The sequence below is a fragment of the Pan paniscus genome, chromosome 23 (genome assembly GCF_029289425.2).
Source record: "Pan paniscus chromosome 23, NHGRI_mPanPan1-v2.0_pri, whole genome shotgun sequence".
Taxonomy (NCBI): domain Eukaryota; kingdom Metazoa; phylum Chordata; class Mammalia; order Primates; family Hominidae; genus Pan; species Pan paniscus.
In genome coordinates this window covers 32,643,785-32,660,331 of record NC_085927.1, presented here as the reverse complement: position 1 = coordinate 32,660,331, position 16,547 = coordinate 32,643,785, and the positions used below count along the sequence as shown (strand labels likewise).

At 46.2% G+C, this 16,547-nt stretch overlaps 4 protein-coding genes across 7 annotated transcripts in view; all 4 read right to left on the bottom strand.

Moving 5' to 3' along the window:
- Positions 1–16,547, bottom strand: part of LOC129395163 (immunoglobulin lambda-1 light chain-like) — a 735,232-nt gene that overhangs the window by 70,714 nt on the left and 647,971 nt on the right. Inside the window, exons 1-2 of one of the 3 annotated variants that reach the window (XM_063603084.1) lie at positions 7,407–7,491; positions 6,988–7,291 (exon numbers count right to left, since the gene is read on the bottom strand). The exons of the other annotated variants lie outside the window; for them this stretch is intronic. Coding sequence (XP_063459154.1) covers positions 6,988–7,291; positions 7,407–7,452 — 350 coding nt within the window. The 5' untranslated portion in view covers positions 7,453–7,491. Of the gene's footprint in view, positions 1–6,987; positions 7,292–7,406; positions 7,492–16,547 lie in introns of those variants that run through there. 3 annotated transcript variants of the gene reach the window in all.
- LOC134730083 (immunoglobulin lambda-1 light chain-like) overlaps positions 1–16,547 on the bottom strand; it is a 266,743-nt gene that overhangs the window by 89,258 nt on the left and 160,938 nt on the right. The window lies entirely within an intron of this gene.
- Positions 1–16,547, bottom strand: part of LOC100977273 (immunoglobulin lambda-1 light chain) — a 262,611-nt gene that overhangs the window by 92,328 nt on the left and 153,736 nt on the right. The gene's annotated exons all lie outside the window — the stretch shown is intronic.
- The window catches only part of IGLL5 (immunoglobulin lambda like polypeptide 5), a 162,366-nt gene that overhangs the window by 65,103 nt on the left and 80,716 nt on the right, over positions 1–16,547 (bottom strand). The window lies entirely within an intron of this gene.

The window sequence follows — 16,547 nt, the reverse complement described above, 5'->3', positions numbered from 1 at the left end:
AAAGACTGGTTAGACCAGGTGTGCTGCTTGCACAGGGCATGAAAAACTGATTAGGACTAGGTGTACCATTTGCATAGGGTGCACATTTCTGGCCAACCCTGCCCTAATCTTTTATTACGCAGGTGGGTTATCTGCCTGAGCTGCTCCATGTTGCCCATTTCTCTATTGCTATACACATGGTAACAAAAAAAGGGAAGATGGAGCCTCCATGTTGGACATGGCTGACCCCCAAGTAGTACTTTTCTATTGGCATAGCCGCTGGCATTGCCCCATGCAAGCTTCCAGCTTGCTTATCTATGTTTGCAGCACGATTTTTTCAGGCTGCTCTTTGTTATAAAAGAAATGATTTTTAGGGCTGCTTTTTGTTAGATGAGAAGCTCTGCTGAGGACCCTGTCACCCTCACTATCTGCCTAAATAATTTCTATCTCCTGTATCAATACTACTTTCCACAATGTGTGTGAGTCTCATTAATGAGTTCAAGGTTTTTAGAATAAATGCTGAAGTTTCCCAGTGATTGACATTAATGATCAGCCTTGTTCTTGGCATGAGCTCTGCTAGTGGTCAGGGTGGACACTTTCCTTGATTTGGAGCCAGTGTGCATAATAACAACTTATGCTGTCTTGGGGAAACATTAGCTTCTTGCAGAATTTGAACTCAGGATGGCAATATCAACTCTTACCTAAATTTCCAGCCTATAGCCTGCCCAACAGATTTTGTCCATCAGCCACCACTATTGTATGAACCAGCTTCTTAAAATAAGTTTCTGTCTGTCTCTCTCACCATATAGATACATTATACATATATATTCATATCCATACATATCCTATTAATTTTTGGTGGACAAGTCTAATATAGCTTACTAGCCATAATTCTTTTTTGTTGAGGGTTTTATTTTAATGGTTGTTTTAGGGTATACAGTAAATACATAACTTACCAAAATCTACCTTCAGGTGCTATTATATATTCACATATAGTACAAAACCATTATTACATGTTCTTCACCCACCTTCGCTTTTCTGCTTTGTCATATAGTTTGCTTTTATTTTTATTACAAATCATAATGTATTCTTATTAATTTTTCTCTGAACAGTTCTCTTTATAGACGTTACTGTTCTTTTTATAGACATTACCTAATACAGAGGTTTCTAATTGATCCAGGTAGCTACCATATCTGATTTTTCATTACTTTGTGTCAAGCCACATTTCAATGTAGGATTATTTTCTTTCTGTTTAGGGGTGTCCTTTATCATTTCTAATAGCGAGAGTCTAATGGTGATCAATTCCGTAGGATTTCACATGTCTGAAAAAGTCTTATTTTGCCTCCAGTTTTGAAAGATGTTTCTGGTGGATAAAGAATTCAAGGTTGTTGGATTTTGCATGTTATTATTTTTAAGACATTGCTTCACTATCTTCTTGCTTGCATTGCTCCTAATGAGAAATCTGCTCTTTGTAGTTTTGTCCCTAAATGACTACTTTTCATCACTAGATTTTATTAATTTGATTATGATGTGTTTTGGAGTTGTTTTCTTTGTGTTTCCTATGCTTAAGTTTTATTGAGCTTCTGGGTTATATCAGTTTATGGTTTTCACCAAATGTGGAACATATTTTGTCATTATTCATTCAAATATTTTTTCTTTTCATTCTTACCCCATCTTCTATTCTGAGGACTTCAATTACACATATATTAGCCTGTCTGAAGTTCTCTTACATCTCATTGATGCTGTTTATTTTTATCGTTATTTTTTGCTATGTGTTTCATTTTGAATAGTTTCTAGTGTTACACTATACAGTTTGCTAATCTTTTATTTTGCAACATCTAACTTGTCTATCTCACCCAGTGTATTTTTAACCATACTTACAGTTAAAATTTTCTTTTGTGTTGGTATTGTTTTCACTTAATATATTCAATCATTCCTCTACTTCTTAAACAAAAGGAACGTAATCATATTTGTTTGTGTATTTACTGGTGATTCACTCTCTGCAGAGCCTGCCTGTAGGGCTGGAGGGAAGGGCAGCATGGGAGTCTCAGATCCAGGTTAAACTCTGCTATTTTGCCTTTTTTTTTTTTTTTTTAGACGAACCCTTGCTCTGTTGCCCAGGCTGGGGTGCAGTGGTGCGATCTCGGCTCACTGCAACCTCCATCTCCCAGATTCAAGTGATTCTCCTGGCTCAGCCTTCTGAGTAGCTGGGATTACAGGCATGCACCACCACACCTGGCTAATTTTTGCATTTTTAGTAGAGACAGGGTTTCACCATGTTGGTCAGGCTGGTCTAGAGCTCCTGACCTCAAGTGATTGGCCCACCTCGGCCTCCCAAAGTGCTGGGATTACAGGGGTGAGCCACCATGCCTGGCCTCTGTTTTGCCTTTTAGTTTGCCTGCTTGAGCCCACTCACCCAAGGCCTGAGATCTTATCAGAAAGCTGCTGATCACCAGCTTCAGGTATTTTCTATCTACTGGGAGTCCGCCTTTCCTTGGTGCCGGCTGTGACTAATTATTAATTCACAGAGACAGTTTAACAACTACCTGACCATCATCTGATGCTTGCGTGACATTCCTGGGGCAGGGGGTCTCCTGCCCTGTCACGTCTGCCTAGTTATCTACTGTAACATCTCCTTGGCTTGCAAATCACTCCCTTCTTCTGTGTCCTCACGTGATCTTTCCTCTGCACGCTCATCTATGGTGTCTCATTTCTGTGTGCTCAAATTTCTTCATCTTCAGAGGACACCTGTCAGATGGAAAAGAACCCATCCTACTGGCTTCATTTTCACTTAATCACCCCATTAAAGACCCTATGTTCCAATTCATTCATGCACTGTGATTAGAGCTTCATTGTATGAATTCTCGGGGCACACTTCAGCCAATAACCCTCCACACTATGGACTCTAAAACTCATGTCTTTCTCAACTGTGAAACACATTCACCTCAGCCCAACATCCCAAATCATTGACTAGATCAGCACCAACTCTAAGATCCATCTCATTTATTTATCATCCAAATGAAGTGCAGGTGACTCCTTGTGTGATTCATCCTGAGGGTGGAAACGATAACAGCTTTTGGGAGTTTCACCTCCTTTCTCCTGTTATCTTCTGGTATCAAGAAAAGTAAACTCCCTCTTTATTTGCTAAGACTGAAAGAAAAGAGCAAGTCAGCATCAGCAACATTTGTGAGTTAGATGTGGGGGAAATCACATCCATGCATTCTTTGAAATAATTTAAAGTAATAATTTAAATGCTAATAAAATTGAATTTTGTAATCATTAGCAGCGGGTTATGTCTGGGTGTCAAATGGTGTTTTGAAAAGAGCCATATGTTGACAAAGAGTCAAACTGTGTAAAATATTTTAAGATATTTATCCTGAGCCAAATATCAGTGACCATGACTGGTGACACAACCCTCAGGAGACCCTGAGAGCTTGTGCTCAAGGAGGTTGGGGCACAGCTTGGTTTTATATATTTTAGGGAGACAAGATATATCAATTATATACATTCAAGATATACATTGGTTCAGTCCAGAAAGGCAGGATAAGTCAAAACAAGAGGGTGATGGGAGGCAGGGTTGTGGGGCCTTCTGGATTATAGATAGGTTTTAAATTTTTCTGATAGCAGTTGGTTGAAAGTATTAATAAAAGAATGTCTGGGTTATAATAAGTTGTGGAGACCAAAGTTTTATCATGCAGAGGAAGCCTCCAGGTAGCAGGCTTCAGAGAGAATAGATTGTAAATGTTTCTTATCAGACTTAAGATTTGTATTGATGTTAAGTGCAGGTTGGCTTTTCCTGAATTCCAAAAAGGAAAAGGGCTTAATGAGACATGTCTGACACCCCTTTTCTGCCATGGCCTGAACCAGTCTTTCAGATTAACTTTGGAGTGCCCCGACCAAGAGAAGAGAGTCCACTCAGATGGTGGGGTTGTTGGGGGAGCATTGGAATTTTATTTTTGGTTTACATGTAGTTGGCAAAGAAAATAAAACAAAAAATACCAAAAGCAGAATATGTCTGAGTTAACTAAGATAAATAATAGACAGAAATGGGATAATCCAAACAAAATTAATCTCTTGTGTGCATATTAAACTACTAATTCCAATTTTAGCATTGACAATCAACATTTTGATGTGCAAATAAAGAAATCTCTCAATAGTTATGAAAAAAGCAGTTGTTTCCTACTTAATGTTACAGTTCCTTTCTGGGTAAGGGTGTTTGACAGTGGAAAAGAAGGGTGTTCAATGAGATGTTTCCTTATGTCTAAGAAAAAAGGGAAAAAAATTTCATTTAGAGAAAATGATAATTTCCAGCATAAGACATTATGACTATCAAGTTCCTGTTCTGTTCCTGGCAATTTGTTGTAGGGCCTTAACAGCTTAAAATCTCAAGCTTCCATATTTCATTGCTACATTCTGAGTTTTAAAATCTACATGCTTTATGTAAATTTGCAACACATTTAAACCTTAAACTTCATTTATTTATTTATAATCCCCAGAACTTCAAAGATCATGCATGTTTTTGGTTTCAGCTACAATGCTGATTTTATGATGTTTTTCTCTGAGCCTGTACTGGTTTATTTCTGAGTTGGTGCAAGCTTCCCTGACCATTTGCTGCTCCCGGTACCTCTGATTTTCCACCGAGGGTCAGTCTATTTCTGATATACTAAAGCTTTCTGAAAACTCAGAGCAAATGGATGAGATGAAAAACATGAGACTGTGACACAGGGCTGTCCTGGGAAGACCCAAGATCCAATTAAATAGATGATACAAGTATGTTCTTATCCAAAAGCCTCAGGCCACTATAGGAGGTAAAATACAGTGTCCTTCAAATAGAGATCTCCACCTAGAACATATGCTGGTGGAATTCTCAAACTTCAAATTACCCTACAAATCAGGGACCGTTAAACCACATCCTGTGGGCCATCCCTGTCCTGCCACCTGTTTTTCCATGGCCCCAGAGCTGAGAGTGGTTTTTATAGGTCTAAATGGTTACACTATAAATGGTGCTAAAAATACCTACATAATATCCTCAAAGTTGACTCTTGGGAACCACAGACCAAAATCCTTCTTATCTGGACATTTAAGAAAATGTTTACCAAATTATAAAAATAAATAGCACTGAAGTATTAGAGAAAATGCTCAACTTCAAGCAGAACAGGAGAAATCAAAACTAAAGAAAGATAACATTTTTAAATCTGCTAGGTTGAAAAACATTTAAACTTTCCCCAGTGTACTCTGTTTGAATATTTATGGCTGACATTGGGAATTTGTAGATAACCCCTCTAGAGGAGAATCTGAGGACAGTGAGTGAAAATTACAAGCACACACATCCTTTTGACTCAGCAATTTGACTTCTAGAAATTTATTCTATGGTCATGTCTACATATAAACTCAAAGGAGTCTACATAAGAATGTTCGCTGCAGTGTTATTTATAAGATCAAAATAGTGATAATAACCATTAAAAGTGAGTTGGCTAAAATTCTACCATAGAATACTCTACAACCTTTGAATGAATGGGGCAGTGCTCTATGCCTAGGATGTCTCAGCAAAGAATAAAAAATAGTGCATGCATGGGATGGTCTTTTACATGGAGGACAAGGACAGGGACCTTCACTCCACTCTCTCCTTTATCCTTGAGATGATCTACATCTGCCAAAGAGGTTAGGAACTGCGGAAGTCTCCTAGCCAGAGGGAGGCTTCCACAGCTCCTAACCTCTTTGGCAGATGTAGCCTGAATGCACCTGGCCTGACAGCTTGGCTGCAACCTCGTGATTAACCAGGAGCGAGAATGACCAAACTAAGCTACTCCCAATTCTAGGTGCATCCAAGTCACAAGGTCATAGACATGTGTTCTCTTAATGTGCTAAGTTTTGTGAGTGTTTTTTATGCATCAATAGACAATACACTTTGGTTTTTGAAATAAATTTTAGTGTTTATATTTCAGGTACGCAACATGATGTTATATAGTAGTTACTTTGTAAATATATATAGTAAACTAGTTACTTTGTTTTAAATATAATCTGTATAATCGAAGTTTAAGGAGCCTAAACTATATATGATAATAGCTGTATTTAACAACTGGCTCAGAAAATTTAAATATTGGACCCAGCTAATGTCTGAATGTGTTCTAAATCAATTCTCACCATTAGATTATTAGGGATTCCAGGTACAAAAGTATTGACAGCCATGAAAATTAGAAATGCTCGATGTCCATGAGGAAGGGAGGCGGACTCAGGTTAACTCTTTCCTGTGGAGCCATTTTGGAATCCCCCATCCTATGGGGAGACCGTCCACTTGTGAGGAGTTTCCAGGACAGGGCCTCAGCGATGTGAGGGGAGGAGAATTCTGCGAGAGCACTGAGCCTGTCACTCAAAATCTCCCCAGCTCAGCAACCTGAGGAATTTCGGCAAAGAGCAGGAGCAATAAAAAGAAAAACAGCAGCATCCTCTTTGTTCTTAATCCCTCAAAAACATCTTCAAGTCTTCTCAAAGTGGTCACTGCTTCAGGACCCAGGTGCAGGGGAATAGACCAGCTAGGAAGGCCATCTTCATTAGAGCGTGGTGGACACAGAGTGGAACAAGATGCAATTCCTGGAAACTGGAAGCCACCCCCCTGATGGCTTCTGTCCAGATTGATCTGCACAGTGTGACAGATGGGGGATGCATTTAGAATGAGGATGTTCCTGAAAACAGGAGGGACTGCACCAAGCAGTAAACTCCTTGTCCCTACGTCCGTGCATTGAAGAGCTAGGAATAGTTGCACGTTAAGGGACCAGAGCACACAAGCAAAAGGAAGCTGCCACAGTCCTGAACGAGAAACCACAGAGCAGGTTTCCTTTTAGACCTCATGGTGGGAAAGGAGAGGAGCTGAGAGAGGAGAATTGTCAAGGCCATCCTGCAGGAAACCCTTGTACAGCGTGAGGAAGCATCTGCAGAGCAAGAAGGGGGCCTGAGAGCCCAGGGCAGGTTTTGATCTTACTTCCTCATTGACTTAAAACACTGTGGAAATTGTTGCTGCCTGCATATGAGCTGCAGTAATAATCAGCCTCATCCTCAGCCTGGAGCCCAGAGACGGTCAGGGAGGCCGTGTTGCCAGACTTGGAGCCAGAGAAGCGATCAGGGACCCCTGAGGGCCGCTTACTGACCTCATAAATCATGAGTTTGGGGGCTTTGCCTGGGTGCTGTTGGTACCAGGAGACATAGTTATAACCCCCAATGTCACTGCTGGTTCCAGTGCAGGAGATGGTGACTGACTGTCCAGGAGACCTGGACGCGGAGGGAGGCTGAGTCAGGGCAGACTGAGCCCAGGACCCTGGAAAGGGAGAAACACAGTCTAGTGAGTCAGTGCTGGGCCCAGGTGAGCCTGAGGAGCAGAAGACCAAGGATCAGCCCAGAGGTCCCTTTGGCCCCTTCCCTGGAGGCATCACCTGTGCCCTGAGTGAGGAGGGTGAGGAGGAGCAGAGCCCAGGCCATGGTGGTGACGTCCTGAGAGAGCTGCCTCCTGAGACCCCAGCACTGGGCCTGCCCCCAGCCCTGTCTTATCCCCTCTGCCTCAGAGAAGGGCGGGACCTCCATGCAAATCTGCATCCTGAGCTCCTCTTCTCACCCCACCCTCACTTGGGCCTGGGCTTAGAGACTTCTGCTTCCCTTGACAGCGGGGCTCAGCCAAGGAGACTAAAGTCCCTGATTGTCTATTCTGATGACAGGAAGTTGATTTTTTTTGCGTGTGATTTGCTCAGGAGAGAAAAATCTGCTGAAGCCCCTCACGTGAGTGAGCTCCTGGCCCTCAGTGTCTCTGCTGTGTGGTGCCTGTGTCTCTGTGACCCTCCAGGCCTGGGCACACCTCGAAGTAACCTCTTTCTGGCCCTCATTGCCAGGTTCTCTCTATTCTCAGGAAATGGGGCTGCCCAACCCCACTGGAAGCCTCTGCTGGGTGGCGTTGGTCCCTGGTCTGCCCAGCGGCAGCCTCGTCCCATCCCCACTCCCATGCTTTGTCCTGAAGCATCTGCACCATCAAATCCCTGGAGCACATCAGCCACCCCAGGCAGTGCACCCACATCCACACGGGCACATGTGGGTGGGACCCTGTGAAGGGAACAAGGAGCACCAACCAGGGCCACAGTCCTGAGCCTGAGTCCGCTGCTCCCAATCCTGCCCCTCCCACTCATGAGCAGGTGACTTGTCCTTCCCAGCCTCTGGTTCTCAGCCTGATAAATGGAGACCACAGAGTCCGTTCTGCATACAGGTGATCCATGGGGATATGAGCCAGCAGGGAAAAGGGAAAGTTTGCTAACAGGCCTTTCTGTGTGCACCAGAGTGACGTTTATTGTGAATGTTTCATTTATTGAAAGATTTATTTCCATTTTACTGTGATTTATGTGTCAGGTCACAGAGACGCATGTTTCCTGCTTTCTTACTTTCCCCCATCTGAGCACATCCTCAGGACAACCTAAAGCTGACCTCTCTCAACCCTTCGACACTGAAGACACACAGACATTCAATAAATACATTTTTATTTTTTCCTCCAAATGCTTTTAATCTTTCTTCATCTTTCCCCATTGCCTATGATGCAACTCTTTTAATGTTCCATATTAAAATAACTATTAAGGGATTCAGGTTCTATTTAAATATTGTAACATACACTATCCTGTCTTCCCATCTAGATTGAGCTATAAAACCATGACAAGTGCATGGAACAGCTATTTGAGCACCAGGAAAGGAAATGGTACACAGCAGTTTGGGATGGCCCCAGCAGATGAAATACAACAGAGTCAGTGTGAGACTGCTGGATTTCCTCACTGTGCCCTGGCTGGGACTCCACACAGCCCCAAACCTGAAGGGGCACAAGCCTGAAAACAAAAAGAAGTCCAGAAAGCCCTCTTGTTCAGGATCGAACCTGGGAAAGAAAACTTATTTGGCTCAAAGTGAAGGCTCAGTCACCTGCACAAGCAGGTGGTTCACACCTGTGTTCTCATCTCTCTTATACCAGCGCCTCTCCCTGGGTTCACACTGATGTCCTATGGATGAAGACAGGGCTTCCTGCACCAGGTCACTCCACAGCCCCTGTAACCTGAAGCCCTGCAGACCAGCCTTGTTCAATCACAATGTGATGTGAGCCTCATGGGAATCCCACTGTCTAGTCATCGCATTATAAATACAAAGAGAAGAAGTCAATGAGTTTAAATAATATATTTTATTTACCTAGCATATCAAAAAGAGTATCATTTTCATATATAATCTAAGTACAATTATTTATGATATATATCATATACTTTGCATGGCTATTTTTATTATTTTTTGAAGAATCTTTATGTGGAGATTGTGTGGCTGATGGAGATGTGAATGGGTTTCCTGTTGACAAGGGTGGGTTGTGGTGGCTTTTTAAGTGTCAACTTTGATAGGCTGGAGGAGGGGTGGAAAGAATTTTTTACACAGGATGTGGAGGGTGGAGGTAGGCAGTGTCCATACTTAAGCTCACCCTGTGGGTGCATCTGTGGTCCCTGCATGGGGTGAGGCTGCTCCTCCTGCCCCAGGTTTCCCTGCAGGGAGATCTGACTCCAACTCTCTCTCAGAACCCAGAGCACCTGGCGAGTCAGGCTCCCTTCTCATTCCATACAAATGCAAGAAACACTCAGATCTCATTGGGCGTGTGGATACTCACAGTGCTAATTTAGGAATAAACAGGTGCTTTCCAGCATACAGTGGCCTCCTGAAGTCCCACATGGCCCATGTTGGGGATGGCTGGTGATCTTAATTGGGTTCCCTGGAAGCAGACTCTGAGATGAGGAATTGCATGCACAGAGGATGTGAAAGGAGGTGAGGGAGGCAACCCTGGGCAGGAGACCCTGACCCTCATTGAGGTCTCAAGTCTTTCCTACAGAGAGCTGTGGAGCTGGGAGGATTTTCAGGTCTTCCTATATTGAGGCAGAGTCGAGAACTCGGCCTCAGGCAGTCATGAAATCTAACCTCACTGAGAAAGGGCATAGACCTGGAGGAGTCTGTTTTCTGCACCGAACAGCACTTTCCAGTGAGGACACAGCTCTGACCTGCCAGAAGCTCCCAGTAGTGCTTAGTGGGTAAGCTCAGAACAGGGGATCTGGGCAGATCCCACAGTGTCTACTCCATTGGTGTTTCTCTAAAGAGTGACAGGCTACCACAGGAGCCTGAGCTGGGCAGTTCTGGGGACTGATCTAGGACATTTGGGGCAAGGACTGGCCTGTCACCACCTATGGAAATCCAGAGACAACTGTGGATGTCTACCTCAGTCTGATCTTCCATGCAGGCCCTATTTTCCCAAGTCACAGCTGAGTCACCAAAACACCAGTCCATCCTGATCACATCACCCTAAATGAACTACTGATGCACTTTCTGCAGACCCCGCCTGAAGGACTGGAGGGAGGGACAGGCTGGGGGCAGAGATTAAAGAGAATTTAACCAGATCTGCGTAAGGCTTTGTTCATAGTCCTCCTTGAATTAGAGAAAGAGGGTGACATAGATGGCGAAAGGGTTTGTGTCTCACTTCCTCATCTGCCTGTGTTACTGTGTGCAGTGCTGCTGTCCCACACCTGACAGTAATAGTCAGCCTCATCCCCGGCTTGGGCTCTGCTGATGGTCAGGGTGGCCGTGTTCCCCGAGTTGGAGCCAGAGAATCACTCAGGGATCCCAGAGGGCCGGTTGCTATCCCTATAGATGACCAGCACAGGGGCCTGGCCTGGCTTCTGCTGGTACCAGTGCACATTTTTACTTCCAATGTTGTTTCCCCCACAGGTAATCCTGGCCGTCTGTCCCAGGGCCACTGACACTGAGAGTGGCTGAGTCAGCTCATAGGAGGCCACAGAACCTGCAAGAAAAGGGGAGAGAACAGAATAGACTTGAAACTGAGAGGCTCAACCCAACAATGCCTTCCCACCTGCCTGGCCTGAGTTTCAGGAATAGAAGTGTCCTCAGGGGACCATGAGCACAGAAGAACAGTGTGGGGGGATTTCACCTCCAGCAGCCCCTCCCCCTGCAGCAGGATCATGAGCATCCTGCACACCACAGGCAGGGCCCTGCTGAGATCACTGTCAGGCCAGGCTGGACCCAGAGCCTTGGAGCTGGGTAGGTGGCTGGGACACTGGGGGCAGCACCTGTAAAGTGAGCAAGGAGGCTCAGAAGGAGAGCGGTCCAGGCCATGGCTGCGGCACCCCCGATGCTGCTTCCTGAGGCCCAGGCTGGGCAGGTTCCTTCCAGCCCTCTCTTATCCCCTTGCTGAAGAGAGCAGCCTGTGATGCAAATCAGCAGAGTCAAGGGCTGCTACTGGAGGAGCTTTGTGGTTTCCAGAGAAGGGCTTAGCCCCAAAGGATGCAGAGAGGGGGAGGAGTGGCCTTGCACTCTCACCCTCAGCCTACAGGATCTCCTTTACAAACTGGTTCCACAGTCTCTGCAGATATCTCCACACCACGCTGTGCTCAACCCGACTCCTGGGCTCACTTGGTCATGGTAGAGCTCATAAGTGACTTTGGGTGTTTTTCCTAGGATACATGAAGCCCTTCCTATGTGATTGTCCCTAACTGTTGCAGGAGGTGGCCATAGAGTCACAGTGGTGATGGGGAAATTATCTGGGGTCCCCAGTCCCCTCCTCCATTCCATTCTGGCTCAGGAGGGAGGTGGTGAATTTTGGTCTAGGCCCCTAGATGTATCCTGATCATGAATAATTTGTGCCAGAGAGGAGATTTTGGGTGTAGGCCTAAATCCGTTTTTGAAGACACTTTCCAGAACCTAATGCAAGGACCCTCTATCCACACTCTACAGGTGACAGCACGTGCCTTGGATAGGTACAGACCCCACCCCAGGGCACAGCTCCTCAGTGCTAGAGAAGAATAAAATTTCTTGGTTGCCAAGTGCACATGGAGTGTTGGAAGATCCATGGGATGCGGTAAGTTTCTTCGTTGGCTGTGAGCTCCAGGGCAGGTCGTAGATGCTGTGCCTCAGTGTCCCCAGGGTGCTGTGAGGACCAAGGACAGATAAGGAGGTCAAGAAAATGTTTGCTCCATGAGAGAATGAGAGGGGTCAGCAAACTGCAAGACCCCTGGAAGTGAATGTTTATTATGACTAAGTTGTCTTCAGTTGCTGGGGAAAACAAATCAAGGAATTAAAAACTTAATTAAGTCAACAGAAGGTTAATGAGCAACTATTTTGTGCCTCACAAGGAAATCGAGACCTGTGATTTGGCAGCATTCCCAGGAGACAGATGGGAAAGCCCAGGGACAGTGGAGATGGGGAGCAGCCAGGGAAGGAGAAGCTGCTGTGTCTACAGGACAGGGGCTCCCAGAGCAAAGGGCAGGGAGGGGGACACGTGTCACCTCAGGAAGGACACTGTGCGTGACAGGAACAGCATTTTAGCACAACTGGGTGTGTGAGGAGAGGGTGTGTGGGGAAGTCAAGTGCTTGGACCTTTTTCAGGGAAATAGGAGCATCTACAAGAGCTGAAGATAAAACTTGATGCTAGAATTTTTACATCAGTGTCAAGGACAACACTCTAGAAAAAGAAGGACCTGTTTTCCCTCCAGGTGTCAGGTCATGGTCACTGACCCTCCCTGCATGTCAGCATCTCCCTGATGCCCAGGTCCACCCCATCCCGAGGTGGCTTTCCCAGGCGACTCTTTGCTGCCCCCCTGGTGGCTGCTCCATACTGACTGCTGGAGGCTCATGGGCCTCCTGGGTCCGGGCATAGGAACAGAACCTACTGCTCAGGTCCCTGATGCCTTGATCCGTGGACTGCTGGCCCCTGGGGAGGAATTCCTCTTCTCTGTGTGGCCCCTGCCTGACTCAAGACCAGGTAAAAGGGGCTCAGCTTACCCATAAAAATACAAAAAATACAGAAACAATGAAAGTAAACCCCATCATATTGGAGAAGAGTAACCTGGAACAGGAGTGCGAGGGGAAGAGTCTGCTGTGTGTGGGGATCTGAGAGGACAGCGGCAACTTGAGGAGATCTGGGACCCAGACCAGTCCCTGTCTGATTTGATATTGTCTTGTAAGTGAGGAGCTGGGGGCAGGTGTGTGGTGCGTCAGGTGTGCGGAGGGAAATTTCTTGCTTATGCTCAGCAATCTGGGAGGGGCTGAGCGCACACACTCCCTGTTGGTCTCCAGGATGCAGTCGCTGAGGCTGGGACTGATTCGACACAAGTGGGCTCAGCCCCCTCACTTGTTCCTGCTTACCTGGGGCTGAAGCCACTTAGAGTGGTGGTTAATCCGCCTCCACACTTCTCTCCCGGTGTCCATCATGCAGCCATGGGGAAATTAAGCTACTGTTACTTCCACTGATCCTGGGTCACCACCAATGCACCAGCACAAGCAGGTTGACTGTTTTCTGGAAAGTTCTCTGGCAATTTTCCTTTTGTTTCAGTCATGCAGAGCTGACTGATGGGGCACCTGCCTTTCAGAGGATACCTGTTCGCTACCAGGCTCTTACTCTAGAGGAAGACAGAGCCCTTGGCATAGCTGGGGTGTCTGCTGTGCCTGTGGGTAGGTAGGTGTTTGTAGAGAACAGGTTTTCTTGAATGTCACCATGCTTCACAGCACCTCCACACCATGGTATCACTAGGTCCTCAGTGATCCTGTGATTCCTCCTGCTCTGGGCAAAACCTTCTGCTACTAATTAACTTGCTTCCTCAGGCTGTTCCCGCAAAGTCACTTTGTGAACCTGAGTTTATTCCTCAGTTTGTTTTGAGTTAATAGCTATTAAGTCTCACTCACCTTCACCTGTGTAATGGCTGATTGGCAGTGAAGGGCTTCCTCTTACAGAGCACCTGCTGAGTGCTAGTGGCTGGGTGGTGGAGATGCGGCACTGGAAATTCCATCTGCAGAATGAACAGCTCCTTCAAGTTCCAAATCCATCTATAGACATTGGCCACATACACGTCAGTGCATAAGGTCATCATCAGCTGCTATCTTTCCTCCATCAACTCAGTCCCCAAAAGTCATAATGCCCTTCCCTTTGATGGTCAAAACATAAAATGGACTCAACACTGAAACGAGGTTCTACTGCACACAATGAACATGATCCAACTGTGCACCAGGAACTTGAGTTCTTGAGTTTTCTTGTGGAACTTTTTGCAAAATGTTTCATAAGCCTCGGCTTCCAAGGAATACTGTTGGATCAGAGAGACATGGCAACCAAATGTGAGCATGGGAAACTTCAGGGTCCTGAAAGGCAAGGAAATTAAGCAACTATAAGAATCATTCTTGTGCAGCTGGAGAATATGATTATGGTCTGCATAGAAGAGTGCTATTAATATTCTCACTTGTGGTAGAGAGAGAGAAACAAAAAGACGACTATGGCAGAGTGTCCACAGTTACCCCATCTAGGAAGAGGATGTGTATATATATACGCTTGTGACAGTAATCTGTTAACTTTGATGTATACGCATGATTTCACCAAAAAGCAGTTGTACTCTTAAAGAAGGAAACAAAAAGACTAAGAGATTCTAAGTGAGAAAAGAAAGCCCAGTGAACCTGGCCTAGGGCCTGGGATGAGAGATCCCTCCTGGAAGAGGGTGCCAGCCTCACCTAGCAGGACCTGCCCCCTGTGCCTGCAGACCCGGGATATGGAGCAGAGGGGCAAGTCCTGCACTTGGCACCAAGGACTTCTTAGTGAGCTCCTCAGAAAGCAGCCCAGAGCCCAGAGATAAAATCCAAGCTCTCAGGGAGCTGGAGGCACACCTAGTCAGGTCAGACAGGTCCTGGGAATTTGGGGACTGGGAAAGGTCAGTGTTCCCTGAAGACAGTCCCCAGGTGGAACCAAAGGTTGGGTCTGCACTTCCTCTGCAGTTTCTGTGAAATGTCAGGACAGGAAGGCTCCTGGGGCCCACAGGGGTTGGGTCTCCTGTCCTCCTCAGGCCTCAGGTGCCCCATTACAATGTGGGGTCAACTCATCTAGGAAATCAGAGGAGACACGGCTTCCACTAAGCTGTTTCTACGCAAGGAAAAGACGAATTCCAGTAGGATTGCACCCTGTGAAACAGCTCTCTCCTTCCCTGTGTGACATGTAATTACACATGGAGCCATGTGACACTATATGGATTCCTGAAGTTCTCATGTATTCTACAAACCTGTAAAAGGTCCTTGCAGCTTCAACGAGCTTCCCCCTGTACAGGTTTTATTGAACGCATGTAGGCCCTGAGAGTATGGAAAAGCTGTTACGAATCTCCGGCCCTGCAGGGGCCAGGTTAGGACCAGAGAGGACACCTGATTCTGAGGCCTGACCTACAGCTGCTCAGAGGGCAGGTAAGAATGAGAGGCAGGCCGAGGTGGGACAGTTTGTTGCAAGTCCCCATCTGTCTTTGTCACTGTGAGTCCCTGCCAGCTGCCCCCACTGTCACAATCTGAGGCACAGTAATAGTCAGCTTTGTCCCTGGCCTGGGCACTGCTGATGGTCAGGGTGGCCATGTTCGCTAGTTTGTGGCCTAAAAATTAAGCAGAGGTCTCTGAGGGCTGGTCGATGTTATACTAGAGGACCGACATTGAGGCCTGGCTTGGCTTCTGCTTGTTCCAAAATGCGTGTTTATTCCGAGGTTATCTCCAGAGCATATGATCATGGTCATCTGTCCCAGGGCTACCGACACTGAGGGGAGCTGTCCCTGCATGTAGGAGGCCCAGGGCTGTGCAGACAGGAGGGTAGAGAGGGGTTGATGACAGAGACCCATTCCCAGAAGGTCCCAACACCCAGGCTGTGCCTGGTCTGAACTCAGGGTTTGGGCTGGCCATTTACGGAGCAATTTATTGAGTGGTTTAATGGAAGGTCTTTCACTCTAAGTAAAATGTCTCTTAAAACATTTCCACACTATTGTCTTATAAAATTTCCACAATAGAAATAACTAATGTTTCCTGTTCTCAATATAAAAATAGATTTCTCTTAGTGGTGCTAAAACTGAATTGGATACCAAGATGTGGTTGACAGGACCCCAGGGTAGGCAGGGGCCAAGTAGTGGCATTTTAGTGCCTAAGACACTGTGGCTTGGTTACACTAATGCATAGCTGAGCCAACAAGGCATCAGAATAATCAGACAAGATCATGGATGTGGTCTAGGTGGTCCCAGTGACCCTAGACCTGAGGTAGGCGAGCAACCTCCCCATTGTTATTTTTCTAAATGAGCAGAAAGCTCCATTAGAGGAAGACCGGGGGGGCTCCTGGGCCTCAACAGGGGCTCTTTGTGACTGTGGCCACAGAGCTCACCATGGGACACAAGCTGCCAATGAGCTGGGTGTTATCTGACCCCCAGTCCGAGGTGGCCATTTACAGCGGCCTCCCCATCACATGGCTGGGCTGTACCTGAGACCTGATGGATCAGGTCACAAGGACAAATAAGTTGCATGAAGAGGTGGCCAGATAGACACGGGCTGACTCCTGCCCCATGGCCGTCCTCTCACCTTACAGCCTGGGCCTCCTGAGGGGCTCCCTGGGACCAGCTGCCTAGGAGGAGGCACTTAGACTGGGGTTACAGAAGTTTCTGCAGGACATGCAGCCATCCCTGCTGTGGACAGTGCTATTATCCCATCTGGCCTCTGGGCTTCCCTGAACAGCAGTG